A 20,754-nucleotide genomic window follows, 5' to 3' on the forward strand; every position below is an offset into this window, starting at 1 on the left:
CATAACAAGAAGCAGACCCAGACATCTTGCCAGGTCTGTATGATTCAAGAGTCAACTAGTTTCACAGCTTTGAATCAGCATTTAGGGAAGCTTGCTCACTGCCCAGCTGAGAGCATGGTTGAACTGAACTACCTCAAAGGAGGTAGTTTCCTTATAGAAAGAGTGGTCAGGCATTAGAACAGGCTGCCCAGAGAAGCAGTGGTGTCACCATCCCTGGGGGTATTAAAAAACAAAGTGTGGATGTAGCACTTGAGGACATGGTTTAGTTGGCTGGTGGTGTTGGGTTGATAGTTGGACTTGGTAGTCTTAGAAGTCTTTCCCAACCATAATGATGTAATGATTCCATAATTCTATGATTCCACTTGATGCCGAGTAGGGCGGGCTGAAGTTCAGAAGCCCACACAGACCACAAGGAACTCCTGTGTGCCCTGGAGATCAGCCCACCAGGGATTTTCTGTACCTCCATGGGCAAGGACTCCGCAGACTCAGGTAGCAACAGAGGCAGTAAGCTGTTAGTACCCAAGTTTTCTAAGAGAAAACTGTCACCCTGATCACATGTGTTGGACCCTGTATTTGTAGACATGGCTTTTTTATGTAGCCAAGCATCCTAAAGACTGGGAAGGCTAAAGCTAAACCAATTACTTGGTAGGCTTTAATTTAGTCGTATTATCAGTAGATTACAGTGTTTCTGTACAGCATTTATAAGCAGAGAGACTTTTACCAAATCCATTTCCGAGCAGTCCCATGAAGAGACTAACATCTTAACTGCTTCTGCTGAGCTTTACTTCACATTACTCAATTGAAACCTGAAAGAGTACAGCAAAGAGTAAATAGGTCTTCTAGGAATCCCATACCAAGTTTTGCCCTAGAAAAGCTCAGAAAAATAAGAAATAGCAGGACCTTTTTTTTTTATCTCCAGTCAGTCCATTTCCCTATCAGTCACAACCCCAGCTTCCACAGAGATGCTGTTCATACAGGTTGTAAACAAAATGAGGCAAAGAGATTTTCTCCCATTTATCCATAAAACACCTGCCTCACTCCAGATGTCACCGAATAGAAATAACCAGAGAGGGCTTTATTTTAAACACTAATCACCAAGATTATGGGGGGGAAAAAAATAAAAGACCCTTGTTTTAACTCGTATTTTTAGTCACACCCTGAGATCCAAGGCTCCATTTTACTTGGTGCTCCACACCAGCAGTCTGTCTGGAGTGGGTGACAAGCATAGAAGTTTTGTCTGAATTAAACACAGAGCATCATTCAAATGACATCGTCTACTGCTTTTCCACATGTCCTTGTTAATATAATTCCTGCTCAGTGACATATTAAGAGGTGCTGAACACAACAGGAATTTAGGGCACTTGGAAAGATCAGCTCAGAAATGCATGGGTATTCGCAGACAAATGCCCTCAATTGCTCTCTGCTGCCTTAAGCTGCTTTTGTACTACTATTCCACGGCTGATGCCTGCTCATTTTCTTCACTCTGGTAATCTCATGGGGCCACTGGTTTCCCTGGAATTCCACCCATTTAAACTAGTTGAGCATCTAAGTGATGCTTAGTCTGCCTCCCTGTTACAGGGGGTTCATTCACTCCCTTGGCACCACCCTATAAAATAAGGAAACACTGGCTCAGCCAATGCCTCATGCTGGCCTCAGTTAATTTCTGATGTACCCTTCCAAGCTACAGAAGACATAGACCATGAGCCAAGTGGCCCAAACCTCCTGAGATATTCTGTGCAGCAAGGTTTCTGGTTGTTTCAAAGTAATTAAGATTTTTCTGTGATCAAATTATCTGGAAATATAATTATCAAATTATCTTTGAAAAAAGTACTGGTATGTTTTGGGGTTTTTTTAAGGTCTGCACAAAGTAAGAAACATAAGTAGATTTAAAGTATCATAGCAAAGATTTACTTTGAGAAAAATAATTACTTTCTTCCACTACACTTCTAGATAGTATTTCTTGTGAAAGCAAAAAAAGCCTGGAGCATATTAATTTCCACTACAGTAAATCACATCTTTTGCTACACTTGCTTTATTAGAGGAGTGTTAATAACACTCTGGAGAAGAGCAGCAATTAACAAGTTGGTTTGCTCTGTAAATATCTCCATAAAAGCTGACATTTCTCCTGTATTTTAGATAACATCAAATTAATTCTTCAGCAATCACTTCTTTTTTTCATAAAGTGTTCCAAATTAAGTTCAAATCTATGCATGGTGAAAGAGAAGAATTTAAGTCTTGCCTAAAACAGTATCATGGCTATGAGACCTATAGGCAAATGAAAGGATGTCTATGGATGTATTTCCCTGTCTCCAACTTTCAATTTTATTATCTGAAAACATGCATTCAGTGTGATCCCAGAATAATGTCCAGAGTCACAAAACACCAATAGCTGAAATTTTTTTAGGTGTCACTTTAACACATCTCTCCTCTAAAAGCAAGTTTGTTTCCCTACTTATTGGACTACAGTGGAACCTGATGGGCAAGATTCTTCTCTGTTGGCCTCACAAAATCTCTTATTTATGTAAAACATCACCAGATATGAATAGGAAAGACAGACCCTCAGCTGGTTAGTTCACAAGAAGTATGTATGTTAATTTGTACCAGGGTATTTTTAATTTTATGTAGGAGCAAAGAGCCACACAAGATGCAAGCAGTGATGTCTTTGTTCCCACATTCTTCACATCCATTTTGGTACCCAAGTCAAAGGATTAAGAACTTAATGGGTATTGCAAAAAAAGAGACACAGAAATCAGAAGACCAACATCCCTCTGCTCTGCTGCCACTCTCCCAGTCCCTGGTATTCCAACCTGGAATGTGGAGTGGTGTGGACATAACGATCTGTTCTGAAGCAGCACTGAGTTGTTCTTTATAGGTGTGGATTTCAGCAACCTTTTTCAAGTATCATAAATGGATGAGATCACAGACGTTTGAAGACCCAGAAAAACACATCACAACCCTGTCAGACAGAATGCATGCTTTGAATATGCATTAGCAATAGTGGCTGCATACCATGCAGTGAGACCCAGCTTCCATTTCCTACCTTTAATTAATAAAGATACTGACTACCATAGTTTCAGAATGCTGTTTAGTATCCTCCCACATACAGATTGATGCCCCATATTAACATAGGGCATTTCACCCCAAACAGTCCCCAAGCCCTGTATCAATTTAAAAAACTGAAAGGCAAGCTCCCTTCCCATTTTTGAAATGCAGCTGCTTCTGAGACAAAAACACGGCTGCTCTTCATCAGCACACTGGAATGCTACCAAATGAGGAGAACAGCACATTAAATATTTAGAGGGCAAACAGACACAAAGCCAAAGTAGACCAGAGCAGAACTCCAGTTCTGCCCAGACACCAGGAAGGCATTACAGTTTTTAATGACACCAAGATCTTAATGCATTTCTCATCCCATCTGCTGACAGGATGCCCTTTACTGCCATGTTGAGGATCAATCCAACGCTACCCCAGGACAAATCAGCAGCTTTGAAGACTCCACACCAAACATACAGACTTGCTGGAGCACTCAGCAAAACAAATTTCACCTAAGTCAGGACATTTCAACAGTGTCCCTGTCAGAACAGCCACAGCACACAAAACACAGCAATGTTCTGGCTCTCGCCAGTGTCATGTCTCAAACTCAAGGAGGATGAGTGAAAGCACAGAGGAAAAAAGACACAAAAGATAAGAGCCAAAATGACAGAAGCCAAGTGTGAAGTCCACTGGAAGATTGTTAGCCCATCACAATTGGTTGAACAAATTTGTTCAGGGCAAGAAAGTTTATTTTGAATCAGTGTTTTTCTCATAAGCAAAAAGACTTCTCATCTGGTATCTGGAGCCTCAAAGTCAATTCATTCTTTTGTTGAACCAGTGCCCCATGAAAGCAAAGACCCAGAGTGACTTTGGGGTCTTCAAGAAGGCTTTCAGCTTGGTGGGCAGAATTCAGTTCCAGGTGAATTACCTGCACTCCAGTGACCAGCTGTGGCTGCTACCCCAGAACTGCATAGCTATCACGCTGCAGAAATGGTACCCTCTGAACACTGCACTGTTATTGTACATACCCTGTGGCTGTTCCTCCAACATTCTTATCTTACCCTCTTTAGGATTTAAATAATAAGTATCACAAGAGTTTACATTAAAGCCCCATTAGCAGTAAATGCTCTTCTCTTGGAACACCAGCCATCTTTATCATCTAAATAATCATAATTCCCCAAGTAACAGAGATCCTTGCTTATTTTTTCATTCTTTCCCAATTAAGTATTTCCAAGATAAGTCAATTAAAAAAAAAAAAAAAAAAAAAACACAAAACCAAACCACAATATTTTGCTCTTTTATCTTTTCAAATTCCCGAAAAAAAAAAAGTTTGCAACTGAAAGTGCAAACTAAATGACAATATGGAAGCTGCAGATATCAGGGAAGTGGGAAATAAACACATTTCTGAGTACTTCAGGAATATTCGCAAGTGATTTATTTGCATCGAAGCCACTGTAACAGCCCAAGTTCAACAAACCAATTTTATAACAACATTTGGCCAACTACAAAAGGAACAAAAAGAAAGCTACCTCCCTTTTAAGCTGGAACTGGCTTCTTTTTTTTTTTTTTGCTGAATAGGAATAGTGCACACTGAAAACAGAAGGGAAGGGTCAAAGTCACCAGAGGAAGGCAAAGATACATACAAACACCTACCATTGCCCGAGTGATTCCACTTGGAGGCAGGACCCTGTTGGCAGTATCAGCTCCCACAGTCAATCCAAAACATGTAGAGAAACAAATGCTGTTAAGAGTCTAGATGATCCTTCATTCAGCATTTCGTGCAGAATTTTAACATGCAGGCTAGTGTTCAGAATGGCCAAGCAGCAATGAAATAAATATTCATTAAATTAAAAGCTTTTTTTTTTTCAAGCTGAAGGAATATTTCAGGTCCATGTTGCACTCTCAGTATCCATGGAAAAATATCTGGAGAATGCCTGCATGGTGTGTCTGGAGAGCTAGGCTTTTGGATGACTGTTTTTCTATCTTGCTCACCATTGAATTATCCTTAATAAAGCTTAGCCTTATACTGAGGCATAGGACTGATTCAGGCCCTATGTATTTTTTGTCAAGCAGAAGCAGCTCTACCAAAAGTAACTGAGCTACTGTAAAAGCAGAACATGACCCCATGGATGTGGATGCATGCACCAGAAAGTGTAACTGTGGGCTTGCCACATCTTCCCCGGGTGGACCTGTCCGGATGCATCAAGATGAAAAATACAACCTGTATCTTACAGGGACTGAAATGACAAAGGAAAACCTCCACATATGCTCACTACAACAGGTACACTTGGATTGTCAAGCCCTCAGGCATTAGTCCCCTTACAATTTGTACACATCAAAGATGTTTAAATTTTTGGAGTGCCTCTAGGCTGTTTCAATGGTATCAGCCTAGGAAACGATGGGACCTGAACCTCAGTTCTCATTGCATCAGGGTATCCCATAGCAGTCTGTGAGCTGTACAGATGAACCTCCCATTCCTCACATTCAGCTGTTAAGGAGGGAGGATGGAAACGGAGATTCATGAAACACAGCTGTCCTCAGACCTGTCCTCCCTTGAGGGATCACCCAGCTCTCCATGATACACTCAGTGACAACTGAATACTCCCTGGCTCAAAAACCCAAATGTGCCAATGTTCCTGTCTAGTGAGAGGAGGTCACCAAATATACCAGCTACAATTACATTTTCATCTTCTTGCTGTAAAAGCTTTCTATGCGAGAGTAATAATTGTCTCCTTGTTGGAATAAAATGTAAGATATTTTAGGAAACTGTTAGAGAAGCTCAGTGGATTGAAGTATTGTTGTGCTAATTAAAGCTTCTTTGATTTTCGAATGCTTAATCTCAACACTCTAAAAAGTGAGCATTTTTATGGAAAGACCAACCACGGAATATAAAGCAACTCTGAAAGCACCTGTTAGAAGCCTTGAGTACAGAATGTTTCTCATCTTCCTTCCTTAGCAGACTGAAAGGGAGCATGAAATCATGGTCTTGCTAAAAGATACAATTCTATTTCTTCTGTGGGCTCTGGTTTACCTCAAGAGCACAACAGTTCCCTGTACATATTTGAAGAGCTTGGCTGCAGCACTAAATAGCAGCTGCTTTCAGATACAGAACTGAATCAGATGGTCTGATTTTCTTTGGCAGTCAGGCCATCTGACTTGGACTGCCAGCCCTGAAGGCAGCTTACTCCAGATGTTTTATAGGAATAATAAAACTTCAACAGTGGGTAACAGCACACCTGTGAGAAAGTTGGGGTTTTTTTGCTTTCAGAGGTAAGAGTCATTTTATGCTGTGGAGTATTAGGGTTATTATTTGTTCAAATATAAATAAGGGAGGACATATTCATATCTGAGATTCATATGTTTCCATAAAGCAATTATTTGGTATCCATTTATCAAACAGTACATGCAAACTGAGTAACTTCTAGTACATATTAGGTAAATCAAACTCCTGTTGAAATAGTCAATATTATGTAAGCAAGGTAACACAAAAAGAGCACCTTGTTACCAAACGTTCAAAGTCTCAAATTAAGGACAAAATAAGATCACATTAGTCTGTGTTCCCCTTACAAGCTGAGTGGCAGTGTGTATGAAGAACACAGGATTCTATTCCATGGAACATCAACACGTCTGTTATCTCAGTTACATCTGCAGAGCCACAATTTTTTCCTCAGTGTAGGCTGCTGCAGAGAAAACCTACAAGATAAGGAGGCTGCTTGGTGTAACCAAAGGAATGACTCAACATGCAAAACTTTTATAATTTATGAAGGATAAACGACAAGATGGGAGGATTTGCATTTCAGGGGGAAAAACCCACAAACCTATTTACATCTGAGATTAACTAAGAAATTAATTCAGAGACTCGACTAACTCTGTACACAATATTGATTTTTCTTCTTAATGCACTGATTTTAGAAGGAAAAGGGGACCTCATCCTGAATGCACATAGTTTTGTGTGAAAACCTCCACTTAGCAAAAGTGACCACATCACAGTATTTCAGTACAAGATATAGCAAAGGGTACAGTGACTGCACAGGCTGTGGGAAAGATGAGGAATCCTTAAGTATGAGATGTTATCCTGTTAGCATCACAGCCAAAGAAACCTAGTGGGAGCATTTTCCACACAGAAGCAGCAGCACAGATGGAAACAGGCAAGGTCTTCAAAAAAATGTATGACTGTGATTCAAGAATTGGCATTCCCTAAAAAAAAAAGAGATTTTTTAGCTAGATCCATGACAGGTATGACAAGACAGACCATGAAGGACCTCAGCAGTGAAGGCTGGTAGAAAAAGCTAGTATTTCACAAGTGTGACCAAGAAGTGAGGAAGCTAACAGAGGGATATAGAAACAGGTAACACAGCACATGAACTGTGGATTCAGGAAAACAAGTTACGCAGCAACATCAGAATTTGATCGAAAAAATGCAACGTGATCTTCCCTAAGGACAAAAGGGAGAAGACTGATACTGTAGAGCTGATAAACAAGCATTCCATTTTTTCACACAGGAAAGAAAAAAGGAAGAAGCAATGAGACTTTCGACACACCTAGAGCCATCAACCCAATGACAATGATCAAGTTCTTGAAATGAAGCATGGACATGAGTACCTCATTCAATTAAGAACACCACCACAGAGAATCTAACAGACAAAGGACTTGGACTAGACCCATTCAAGGCTGAAAACTGCAAATCCTTACTGTGAGCTCAACAAAACAATTTTTGTCAACTTTAGATTGACTAAACTCACAAAATATACTTGACGCTAATGATGAATAAGGATTTCCTTGACAGAAACCTTTTTTGACCAAGAAAGCAAAACAAATAAGTAAATAAAATCACACAACAGACCACACAAAATGTTTTTCTTTGCATAAGGTTAGGGTATTTTCAGTTAGGGTCAACACATGTAATCAGCACTCTACCATATAGGCATCCCACTGTTACAAACAGATCACATCTACAGAAAGACCTGGCAGTCATTAGGAATGAACTTCTAACACACAGCACTTTTGTCATAAAATAATGAGCACTTATGTCATTGCCTTTTTTATATAGAATAAAATATTGAGACACAGCAGGCATGAATCTAGCTCACCACTCTGCATGAAACACACCTTGAAAAATAAACAATTTTCAAAGGAAAACAAGACCTCCTCAGTTTGACTTGTTCACATGCAACCCCAAACAAAAAAACCATCATCAGTCACTCAGATGTTATAAACCTGATTTCAAGTCAGCACTGACATGACAACACAACAGGCAGAGGTTCATATTCAGGAATGTAGCTGTAATGTGCTGATATCCAAGAGCCTTTTGGAGAACACAATCAGTAAGCTTAATCTGACTTCCATTGTTTTTTTGTGGAACCAAGTACTGTCTCAGCAGTGAAAGGAGCAGAGTTTGTCCCCAGAATGTTAGTCAAGACTAGATCCAAAGCCTATGGAAGCCAAACCCTTGGATTAATTGTACTGTAAAGCTTGAGTTGACCCAAGCCTCTCAAAGCCCACAGCCACATTTTCTACTCACTATATTGCCACTGTCTTACACCATTCGATAGGAACACCATCAATGAACCAACCACTCATTTCAGAAAGAACTGCCCAGTAGTGACAGCAGAGAAACCAGACTCCAGAAAATAACCAGACAGAATAATCCTGGGTAAGATCCTTAAAAATTATCTTTAATTGATGCCAAGTATGAACAGATGAACAAGTACAGAAGCAGGTAAAATTGCATAGATGAAAACTATGCATTTCAAATAGTTCAAGAACTCGTAACATTAGATGTTCTAAAAATTATAAGTCAAACAATTTCACTACTGGAAGTAAACTGAGCTGTAATGTGACAATGAAGTACATACTTGACTCAAAGTGTAAGAGATTTTTAAATGGTGGAAATAAGTACAGCTGTGTCAGCTTAAATGGTTTGTTGCCCTGATGGTGCACTTCCATATGGAGACTACTCAGTTTATACATTTCACATCGGTAATATTTGATCTTTAAAATCAGAGGTATGTCTGAGAGGCCATATACAGTTCCATTGACAGCTGTTATTTAGTCATTCTAAACCGACATACTGCAAAAAACAATGGTTTACATGGAAAGGAAAGGGAAAAAAAAAAAAAAAAGATTTCATCTTAGCAGGCTATATGTAAAGTTTTGCTGAATTTAGTCATAAAAATATCATTTTTACTTTGTACAAAAGTAAAATATACATTTGATTCCAATTACATTATAGAAATGTCACTGAAACAATAACATGGATCAAAGACTGATGCACCTAAAGGAACTGAATACAACGTCTTCATTTTATTATAGAAACTCGAAATGGGAGATGATATTTTTTTATAACTTGTAGTGATGTTTGCTAGAGCCTGTGAACAGGTGAAATATACAATATTACATAGATATTAACAGATACTTTGAGACAAATTTCAGTTAAGACCTCAGTTTCATCTGATTTCCTTTGAAAATATCAAAGCATGCTATGCCTTGACAGCACAAATTGTTGACCTCACCGGCGGAAAGTTCACCTGTACTGAGTGAAACAGTAGAATACCCTGAAGTTTCATTTTTTTGCAGATACAAGTACTGACACCTTTAAGAATACTTGATAAGCATTTCAGGAAAAAAAAAACCAAAACCTCTACACCTGATTAAGTAAAGCCAGAACAACAGAAAACAGAAGAAGAAACTCAGCCTGAAATAAGTCCAACCAAAACTGAAATGCAGGTCCATGGTTAAAGTATCTCAGAAAAGGAGCCTGTTTCAGACATGCAATGGGCAGGTCTGGAACAAACTTGCAACGCTGTGCAATTGCAAGGATAGCTTTCCAATTCCCTCCAGCTCCGTGGTTATGGAGGGTAAATCCCACTTTGGAGCTGATTCTGCATTCCTGCAAGTCTGAAATTACTGTCACAATCAGTGGCATCAGGCTGCTGGAAGCCTACAGGATCAGACCATTCCTGGAAAAGTTGTAGCACTTCCCTCTTCTTCATTTTAGGGCAAATTAATTAATCCAGAATGGTATCCCTCTAAAAACAGTTATCGAGTCAGTATTCGGAAAGGAATATATTCACTCCATATATTACATATGTATGCAGAAGATCTTAATCTAAAATACAACTTTCCACCTTTTCCCAATAAATTTCAGATGTTCCTGTCCTAGTGTATAGTTTATTTTGGTTAACATATGTTAACTGCACCGTCCAAGTGTGAACTATGGAAACGTGAAACTTGCCCTCAGTTCCTTATACCTAAAAATAAGCAGATTTTAATGTGTGTGCTTGGGCTTCTGCTCTCTCCTAACAGAAACAAACTTTCAGTATTTCTGCCTAATGAAAACAATTGTCCTCTTACTGAAAAAAAAAAAAAAAAAAAAATTGTCAATAAAAGTTGGCACTGTTCCAATTGTTGATTTGTATGTATGATACACAGCTGATTTGCTGAGAAGGGTCTGATCCCTGATATCTCTACTTGGGCAAAATTCCTGCTGAACACAAGAGGACTTTTGCTGAATTCTGTCCTGTCCCAAGTACTTCAGGCTGTCTCTCAGGTGTTTGTCCACCTGATCAACAGGACCTCAGGTTAAGCACACGAACACTTAAGAGACTCTAAGTGGAAATGAATTCCTTTGGGCTGTGACCATTGTCAGCTTCCCAGAAGGCAGCAGGAGTGATTCTCCTCACACCTACAAATGTGTAAACCAGGAACAAAGGAAGGAAATCACTAGAATTGTTACCAGGAACAACACGTTAGCCCTCAGTAAGCCAGGAGGTGAATTTCCAGCACTCGCATACTAAGGGTTTTGTAACACGTGGCCACAATTTGCCCTTCCAAGTAGGGTCAGTTCCATTACATTTAATGATTATACTAAAGGCTCATCTATCTGAACAAACTTGTGAGGCAGATGAGGTAAACTGCATTAAGCCCCATTGTGTTCAGAATTAAAGCAACCTTAATTCAATTCAGCTTACTTTCCTTTCAAAAAAGAATGACTCCAAATCAGATTAAGGTTGCTTTTATTCTGTAACAGAATGTCCATGCTGGGCTTTAAAGCAGTTTAACAAATCTACTTTAAATGCACACCTTTCATTAATTCAGATTAGCTTTCCTGAAGTCCCTAGTGGATATAAGGCTTAAGAGGCACCATGCAGGGAATCTGCATGGGTCTGCTAGGATGCTGTGAACTCACACTGGCTTACTGCACGCTAACTTCCTCATGAAGACAAGTTAATCCAGTTCATTGTCTCTGCTGGAGCTGCCACACAGAGGATTTGAGCTGCTGGTAATTTGGCAGAAACCTCTAAATTCTGTGAAGGAAGGGAGTACAGAGCCTTTAATTTTCACTCTCCCCCTTTGCTCCTCTGCCTGTTCCCGGTGCTCTGTAGCTGAGGATGGTAGGACCAGATGGGGAATTCTGGCACTGATCCCAGCCTATGGGATCCCTGCCTACTGCCTCTCCATTCCTGCCTCTGCACCTTACTGCACTGCTGCCTTGCTCATTCCGGATAAACTCCCTCATCCCCTTCACTGAGTGGATGAAGAAAAAGCTGCATAGGAGCAACGAAGGAATCAGCAAACAGCCTCATAAAGGAGGCTTGGGTAGTGACTCTCCTCATGCTGGAATCACTGCCTTGCCTCACCAAACTACAGCCCAACTAAGACTCCCTTACCTACTGGGTTCTCAGGGTATCACTTCTGGGAGGTCTCTACCAAATGAACCTCTCTTTTCTCTTTCAGAGATGCACTAAATTGGCCATCAGTTCATTTCCCGTACCAACAACCCCACAGGGCTCAATATGTGGCAAAAAAAGAGAAACATATGCCAAACAGGGGAGAATAAAGAGAGGAAAATAAATTTAAGAAAAAAAAAAATAGGCAGTTTGTTAAGTGCACCTTCAGGCTCACAAAGACATTTCAGCACTCCTGTGTAAAGGGAGGAAGAGCTTTTTTGTGTTTGGGGTTTTGTGTCTGTGTGTGTCAAATTTGCCAAAAACAAAAATTTGCCTGTGCTACATGAGGTGATTCCTGTACTCCATATATACTGAGAACCTTTGCAGTGAGCTATAAATGGACAAAGCAACATTCAGGCTCCCCAAACCACCCTGAGTCCTAATGATCCATCTATCCAGGTCTCCTGACAAAGAAGAATCACTGCAAGCAGTGTTTTTGTCTTTACATATGCAGGATGATCATTGTTCTGCTCATTACACTAAGTTGTGCATACCCAGCTGTGCCAGAAGTTACCAGTAAGTCAGGCCTCGTCTCCCAGATGCTACTTTCTGATCATCAGTCCCACAGCACTGAATTGATTATTGCTGTTTAGTTCACTCAGTTGTTGGTTTGTTTGCTTTTTTTTTAGTAAGCCAAGTGCAGCATTTAAAGTCCATTTTAAAATAAGAAGTCATACCCTAGAATTCAAAAGCTTGTGAAAATCAGGACTACCAAAATTTAATAGGGAGAGAGGTGTATGATGAGCAGAGGTGAGTGGGGGAGAGGAAGGAAGGTTTACAGTACCCACCTAGAGGATGTAATGCCCTGTTTTATCTGATGCTTTGCTTGCAGGAACTGGAGGTCCCTCAGTTGTTGATTGCTTTCTCATCATTAAGATTCACAGAAGCCACACAGTGAGAAATGAAGTCAAGTCTTTCTGGAAACCTGGCAGGTCAGGCTTGTGCGTAACTGCAGAGTTAGGGCTGTTTTTTAACTCTAACTGCCTTGATTGTATGTATGTGTGTTACACAGAAGTGCAGAAACATATATATATATTTGTACATATGTATATATACATATATCAAAGATGGGGGAAGAAAGGATCTGTACAGTGTGGAAGGAGAAGTGTTCAACAGCAGTTGGCCACATGCTAAGTGCAGAATGAAGATCCTTAATTTTGTCCATTTAAAAAAATAAAGATCAGTGCCTATATTAGCTCAGACTAAAGGTTATCTTCCAGGGCCTAGCAGTCAAGGCTGGCACATTGCAGAAGATACTTTCTCCTAGTGTTGCTTCCTTTGCCAGAAAATAGTGGAAGTAAAAGTAAGGTTAGGGACCAGAAAGAAGAATATGTCTGAAAGGATCCGTGATGGGATTTAAAATCTGACAGACTGCTGAACAGGGATGGAGAAGGCAGGGATCAGAGGGCACTGGAAAGCCTCTCTCACCTACCCACTGGGGAATCCAAGGGAAAGCAAAACACAGCCCTGCAGTCTGGCTGCCTGACAGGGATGCTGGTCCTTAGTTCCCTCTGTGTCCTACCATGCTGGGACGGGCTGCCAAAAAGCCATCTCAGGGAAAGGAAGGGCAGATACAGTGATGGCAGAGGTGTCTCTGTTAACAACCTAGGGAAACTTGAAGTCTTGCATAAACACAACTGTAAGTTATTTGGCAGAAGCAAATGCTGAGCCCTGCAGCAGGAGAAGGAAGGTGTCCCATGGGTGGTCCCTGCCCACCTCTCCTGCATCCCTCTCACTCGCACCTGCTCCTCCCTTGCTTCTCTGCCCCCTCCTGTGCTGTGCCAGGAGGGAACACAGAACAACCCTGGCAGGTTGGGGCCTTGCCCTTACCTTGTTTATCTCTGATCAGCTCAGCTCCCAGAGGCACTTTCAGCAATTTAGGGGGATGTAAGATAAAGGCACTGCGCAACTACCTAAATCAATCCGTTGTGTCTCTTCAGTGAGTTTTAAGGGAATACAAAAAAGTCTCAACTAATGGCTGCAAAAGAAACCAGCTGCTGCAATTTGGATGCATATAGTAGGTAAGTTTCATTTACATTCTGAGAATGCACCAAAAAGCATGCATCTGCACCTTTCAACTATAAAGGATAGTAGGTTTCAGGTGTCGCTATACATAACTTGACTTCTTAATTTTCCATATAGCTTTCCCTTTAAGGGATGGGTTATGTTACCTTCTGACAACGCCTGGACAAAAGCCAACACATTTCCCTGAGCAATGCAGGAAAACAACCAGGTTTCACTAATCAGGCCCTCCATCTATCAAGCACTTTTTAAAATTTTGTTTTTACTGTTATTATTATTACTGTTATTAGTATTATTATTATTGAGTTCATGCATTAATTAATTCAAGTTACACCTTAATCAAATAGGCCATAATGCTGAATATTTGAACATGCTTTGATCTCCAAAAGTTATTGTTCCCATTTGACTAACATACGCACTTAAATACAGTACTTTAAATTACTAGTCAACGATTTAATAAATTAAGGAGTGCACTTCTGGTGAATGCAAATCAAAAAAAAAAAAAAAAAAAAAAGAAAAGAAACAAAAAAAGAGAGATAAAGGACCTATTTTTAGAAGATTCAGTTCAAACGAAAGCTTATCCATTATTGTCTGAGGTAACGTTTCAGGCATGCGAATATAAAATAAGTAGTATCAAATTCAAACATGCTTATATTAAACTCCATTGTGCTATCTTGCAACAGAGGGGCTTAAAGTTTTGTATCCAGTTCTGGACAGGGAAAAGGAAAAGTGTGTTTAAATCATCTGCACGTAAGAGAACTTAGCAGCATTGCAGATGTTTTGTCTTCAGTTTTGTTGGTTATTTCCCTCTTAGAATAGTTCTTCTATGGACAGCAAAAGAGACCAGGCTTAAGTATGTTTTTAATAAGGTGCTGTGTGGATCTGTGGATTGGAAGTATGTAATCTCTCATGTAGGGGGTGGAAGGAAAATTTGCACTCCTTCATAAAAACCATGACAGATGCTTGCTGCAGGTTTTTGCTAATTTTTTTAAAAATTGTTATTATTACTTATTATTATTATCTGATGCAGTTTCTCGCAACTGTGCAGTTTTGCAGAATATTTTTACTGGAATCCATGCATATGCTTTATAGCTCTAAAAACTGTCTTGCTTAGTTTATGTTAACTCCATCCCAAAAAAAAGGGAGATGGGAGAGGAAAAGTTTAGGTCTAGCATCATACAGCTTAAAACTAAACTAGTTCAAATGGTTCTCATTTACCAGGTGGAAAAAGCTTTTGAAATATAAACCAAATCTTATCTTTCATGGATCCTGGAAGCTTCTTTATCGCTGAGCAAAAATTCGCAATGCAACAGTGCATTTACGAGGTAAATAAAGCATTCAAAGACTATCAGTAAAGCATCTACAAAATGTGACTGTGTCACTAAAGTCTTCAAGCTGTGAGTGGGGATTCTGTTGGGTTTTTTTTTGTTTGTTTGTTTACACATCAGTCAGCAGCTTGCTTTTATTAACGTAGTTTTGGTTGGCTACAGTGCAGTTGCCAGTTCTGAGATTAGCCTCTCTAAAATTGTCTATGCTATTATTCATATCCTCTTCGATTTCCATGTACTCAGATTTGCTGATTGTGGAGGAGCTGCGGCGACTGAGATCACTGTCAGATGCTAAATTAGGGGAGCTAACATGAAGTAACTGAGCCTGTTCTTCCCCTTCTGTTTCTCGGTGGTAGAAGTAGTTGAAGTTGGACACGATGACAGGTACAGGCAGGGCAATTGTCAGCACACCAGCGATGGCACACAAGGAGCCTACGATTTTGCCTCCAATTGTCACAGGGTACATGTCACCATATCCCACAGTGGTCATGGATACCACCGCCCACCAGAAAGCATCGGGGATACTTGTGAAATGAGACTCAGGTTCTTCAGCCTCAGCAAAATATACCGCACTAGAGAACAAGATCACCCCAATGAAGAGGAAGAAGATTAGTAAACCTAGCTCTCTCATACTTGCTTTGAGGGTTTGTCCCAAAATCTGGAGGCCCTTAGAGTGCCGGGAGAGTTTGAAGATTCGAAAGACTCTTACCAGTCTGATGACTCTCAGGATGGCCAAGGAGGTGGCCTGCTCTCCTTTCTGAGTCCCCTCCCGCTCGGCCATCTCGGTGCCCAGGGTGATGAAGTAAGGGATGATGGCCACAATGTCAATGAAGTTCATTATATTCTTGAAGAAATCAGTCTTGCTGGGGCAAGCAAAGAAGCGCACCACCAGCTCAAAGGAGAACCAGATGATGCACAAGGTCTCCACAACAAAGAAGGGATCTGTGAAGATGTTGGATTTGTAGACCTGGGTGGTGTTGTCAGTGCGATGCACTGTATATTCCTTGTCCTCCTTCAGCTCAGGTAATGTCTCTAGGCAGAAGATCACGATGGAGATGAGGATCACCATGACAGAGACTATTGCAATGACCCTTGCAGGCCCAGAGCTCTCTGGGTACTCAAAGAGGAGCCATACTTGGCGCTGGTACTCCCCTTCCGGCAAGGGTCTCTCCTCATCTTTGATGAATCCTTCATCTTCCCTGAACTTTTCCATGGCCTCCTCACCCAGCTCATAAAATTTGATCTCCTCAGAGAACATGTCCAAGGGCACATTGACCGGCCGGCGCAGCCGCCCCCCAGACTGATAGTAGTAGAGGATGGCATCAAAACTGGGCCGGTTCCGGTCAAAGAAGTACTCGTTGCGCAAGGGGTCAAAGTACCGCATGCGCTTCTTGGGGTTGCCCAGCAGAGTGTTGGGGAACTGGGCTAAGGTCTTCAGCTGTGTCTCAAAGCGTAGTCCAGCAATGTTTATCACTACGCGCTCACAACACTCGTGGTCATCGTGGGCAGCGGGCTGGTAGCTATCCTGGGGGTGTCCAGGTAGCACAGAAGTCTCATCCATGTTTTCTCCAGCCATCACGGTCATGGTGGTACACAGGAAGAGGGACCCAGGGGCAGGGGAGGAGAAGTGAGGAAGGGAGTATTATGGAGGAGAGGAGAGTTCCAGGGCAGTTCAGTGGAGGGGTTGAGGGACAGAGGGGAGGGTCAGAGTCTGCAGGGAGGTATGATGAGTCAGGATGGAGATCTCGAGGAAGGGATGGATGAGGAGCCTAAGGGATGGAAATACCTAAAAAGGGACAGGAGAGCTGGGACAGAGGGAGAGGCATCAGGGTTGGTGGGAGGGTGAAGAATGAGGGAAGAAGTACCTTTAGGGGGAAAAGAGGGCAGGTAAGGTGAGGGGTCCTGTCCCCCAAGCTGGGAGGAGATTGAAGATCTATGAAGCGCACCCCCAGGCTGGGGTCCCCTCCCCAGCCGTCTCCTTTTGCCTTTAACTCGATCCGTCCACTTTTCTTGCCGACTCGACCATCGCTGCAGCTGCTGTCACAAAGTTATCACACACACACACACACACACACACACACATACACACAGATAGATAGATAGATAGATAAATAAATAAATAAATCACAGGGCGCTGGGAGGCGAGTCCTTGCAATGCCAACTCAGCAAATTTCCATCGCCTGCCCCCCTACACTGCCCCGTGTCCTTTCCTCTTGTGTGCTGGGTAGGGAGGGATGGAGATACCCTGCTTTTGAAGGCATAAAGCTTACTTGCAGGATAGAGCCTGCCAGAGAGGAGAGAAACGAAATAAACCAGCCCCCGAGCCCCACCACACACACACAGACGCTCAGGCGCAATGGATTGGCTTTCACACCAGCAAGAACATCCCGTTCTGCCCACTACGGCAGCGCATGCAGATCCCTACTTGTTCCCACACATTCCCGGGCACACACTGGGGGCTCCAAGATAGGAAGGGGCCGAGGTGGCCCCTGCAGTGCCCCGCACGCATCGGGAGGGCTTCCCAGGCAACTTCAGCGGGGTCAGCTTCTGCGCTCAGTCTCCTGACCACCACGCTCCTCGCTCCAAAGACAGCGGAGACTTAGCTGAGCACTGACAACTTCATCACACCAGCTGGGGGGATTTTGGGGCAGGGGGCGCAAAGCGCCTCCTCTCTGACTTTGCAGCAGCTAACGCAACTGAGAGAGAGAGAGAGGAGGGGGAGGGAGACCGACATCCCAGACCCAAACTGTCCAAAATAGAGTCCAACATCTTAGGAGGAGAACGGGTTTTTCCTTACCTGCTCCGAGTGAGATGCGCTGGTTAGGAGTCGGAGCCAGTGGTGGAATGCGTCAAGTCGCCTTGCAGCAGCATCCAAAAAACCCACACCAAAACACAAACCGCAGCGGCAAACTCAACCTTCCTCCTCCTCCTCTTGCGCCCCTCTTAATAATACAGCGATCGCTTTACAGGGCTGCCTGCGAGACACTGAAATATTCATACACTGTCTTAGGCTGCATCAAGGGCGAGTGGGTTTAATTAGTTTCTGCCGAGAACCGCAGTGGGGAGTGGGGGGTGGGGTGGGTGGAAAAGAGTGCAAAGTACCTTTTTCCAAAGGCTTGAGTTAGTAAATAAAAGCGGAGAGTCCTAGATAGCTGCTGGGTTCCGCTGCTCTCTTCACTTAAGACAGCTGGGCAGCGGCGGCTGGAGGGATGTAGGAGAGCCGCAGTCCTGCAGCCGCATCCCCAGAGTCGGTCTTGGCTCGTCCCGGCAGCAGCAGCAGCAGGAGGCAGGAGATGGACGCGTGCGGCAGGAGCGAGAGGGCTGCTGAATGCCTAAGAGCGGGGAGCAAACTCGAGCCATTTCTTGACGCTGCAGTATCAGCAGAAACCTGAGAGCTGTTTGGTGCAGCTCGGGGAGCGGGAGGGCGGGGGATGAAGGGGGGACGGGGGAATGGGACCGGAGGGAGGAGGGGATGCACGCTCCCCCCCCCCGGGCCGGGCCACCCCCGCCGCCGCCAGCGCGGCCCCCGCCGCACGCTGCGCCCCCGCCCCCGACGCAATGCGGGCGCCGGCCCCGGTCCCCAGCGGAGGGACACCCGGTAGCCCAAGCCCGCTGCAGGGGTACGAGAGTGAGGGAGTGCCCCGGGGGAAGGGAGGGGACGCACAAGCGGCCCGGGCAGGTGCTCGGAGAAGCCGCCCCCGCCACGCAGAGGAGCAGCGGCCGTCGCTTTTCCCTGCCCGAAGCCGTCTAGGAGCCGGCTGAACGCTGCCCGTAGGCCCGCGGCGGCACCGGAGGAGGAGGCGACCGGAGCGGGGCAGGGCTGTACGCATCCAGCACGGAGCACCGGGCTGCAGCCGCGGCGGGCAGCACCGGCGCCTGCGGTGCCCGGAGCCCCCGTGGTGCGAGGCCGGCCCGGCACGGAACGGCTCGATCCTGGTGCTGCTGCCGACCCAGGCCCCGGCCCCCTGCCCCCGACCCGCCGTGCGCTTGGTAGTGGACGGGGATGCACAGACGGAGCTTCTGGAACATAGTGGTGAAGGCTGGATCCCGAGTGGTGTGGCTGAAATCAGGAGGGAAGAGTTAATCGGCAGGCAGCAGATTACTGGGAAATTGCCCTTTCATGCTGCTTTATCCCACTGAATTCATCTAATTGATGAATCACGTAACTCTGAGATGGAGAAGACCCGTTATGTCATCAGCTTCCCTCCCCTGCCAGTGCAGGATTGTTCCCTACAGTATATGATCATGTACATTATATAAAATCCTCCTGCACACTTAAGCAAAGCAGGAGAGGTCATCAAATACAACCTGGGCCTGTGTAATTTGAAGCACTCCAGAGCTAAGTAACACCAAGTCCGTGTTTAACAGACCTGGTCTCATTAGCTTTCCACTGCATAATACATTATCTTCACTTAAGATCACCACCTTGGCAGTCCAAAAATACTTACCCACCTGACCTCAGGGACTGTTTCTTTCTCCCCTTCCCCTTACTTATCCCCATGTTTTGTTGTTTTGGGGTGTTAGCGCTTTCGTGGGGTTTTTTGTGCTTCTTAACTCCTCTATCCCTAGCTGTGCTTTAATCACAGCTGCTTTACATGCTGCTTTCACCAGACCTGGTGGAAACAAAAGTTAAAACAGATTTCCTGTCTAGCCTGATACAGCCTTTTTTGTTTTGTTTTGTTTTTTTCCAGTGAGCATCACATGCTCCAAGTTCTGTGAGAAACTTCTGGTGACGTACTGAGCAAGAGAAAAGTCTCTTTCTGCCACTCCTTCGCAAAATAATCAAAACACTAAATAAAAAGGAAGAATCTTCACCTAGTGAAAATCACGATCACTAATTTTCTGTCTGACAATTCAGTAGCTCACTATCAGCACCTAGCCTTGACCCAGCAAATCTTGATTCTGCACAAACTAAATCCCCCTCAAAAAAAGAAAGGCAATCCCCTTGCCTAAAACTAACCAGGCTGTTTTTCAACCCTTCAAGAAACTCGGCTACAGCCTTTGACTCACCATCCTCTTATGGCAGTGAATTCCACGCCTGGATGACATCCTGCACAGAGCTGACTGCAAAGTATTCAGAGAGCTCTGCATTCTGTGTGCTTGGAGCTGCTTTGCAGAAACAGCTTCTGTGAGATGGCACTCACCCACCTCTGGTGCAGTATTAGATCCCCCTGTACCAGTTTGAAGACAAATACTCTCAGGAGTGTGACAAAAACGCACATCTGACAGTCAGAGGCCTGAGTTCAAGGTGCTGTTCTGCCCTTGGTTTCCTGCGTGATTGCAGACAAATCTATACATTCTGCTCTTATATCTGAAAAGCAGGACTAAAAGTGCTTCCTTTGCCTGTCACAACTGCTTAGGCTGTTTGTTCCCGTGAGCTGTCTTAGCACAGCAGAACCCAAATCCTCACTGTGAGATGTTGATACACCAATAGCAGAAAAAAAATTAATAATGCCTCTTTTTTTTTACATCACAGGGTACCGAAAGAACAAAATGGTATATTTTTACCCCCCTCCTCATTTTAAGTAGCTTTGAACTCTGTGATTTCTCATTCTAATCTAAGTAACATTAATGACAAGCAGCCATGCTGGAAGGTAGATAGCTTTCTAAGAAAAGTGTACAATTATCCACAGTCACTGAAA

At 43.3% G+C, this 20,754-nt stretch overlaps 1 protein-coding gene and 1 long non-coding RNA gene across 4 annotated transcripts; one reads left to right on the forward strand and one right to left on the reverse strand.

Annotated features, from left to right (window-relative positions):
- The first annotated feature begins 368 nt into the window (after nucleotides 1-368).
- Nucleotides 369-15,140, forward strand: LOC139791318 (uncharacterized). The gene is made up of 5 exons (XR_011723876.1): nucleotides 369-489; nucleotides 8,586-8,686; nucleotides 12,595-12,703; nucleotides 13,703-13,783; nucleotides 15,006-15,140. It is a non-coding gene; the product is annotated as an uncharacterized lncRNA (long non-coding RNA).
- On the reverse strand, nucleotides 8,688-18,497 carry KCNA1 (potassium voltage-gated channel subfamily A member 1). Of its 3 annotated transcripts, none has more exons than XM_071733409.1 (3): nucleotides 18,215-18,497; nucleotides 17,910-18,097; nucleotides 8,688-17,146 (listed from the first exon to the last, which is right to left on the reverse strand). In XM_071733409.1, exon 3 carries the CDS (start codon nucleotides 16,695-16,697, stop codon nucleotides 15,222-15,224), a length of 1,476 nt encoding a protein of 491 aa, XP_071589510.1. In that variant the 5' UTR covers nucleotides 16,698-17,146; nucleotides 17,910-18,097; nucleotides 18,215-18,497; the 3' UTR covers nucleotides 8,688-15,221. The 3 variants fall into 3 exon arrangements, with proteins under 3 accessions (XP_071589510.1, XP_071589508.1, XP_071589509.1); XM_071733407.1 differs by having other exon boundaries at nucleotides 8,688-17,149; nucleotides 18,215-18,303; XM_071733408.1 differs by having other exon boundaries at nucleotides 8,688-18,097; nucleotides 18,215-18,303.
- Nucleotides 18,498-20,754: the final 2,257 nt, after the last annotated feature.

Source organism: Heliangelus exortis, chromosome 1, assembly GCF_036169615.1.
Source record: "Heliangelus exortis chromosome 1, bHelExo1.hap1, whole genome shotgun sequence".
Classification (NCBI taxonomy): Eukaryota; Metazoa; Chordata; class Aves; order Apodiformes; family Trochilidae; genus Heliangelus; species Heliangelus exortis.

Excerpts from the sequence above, each read along its gene's own strand:
- KCNA1 (XM_071733409.1), bottom strand. The coding sequence starts at position 16,697 with ATGACCGTGATGGCTGGAGAAAACATGGATGAGACTTCTGTGCTACCT.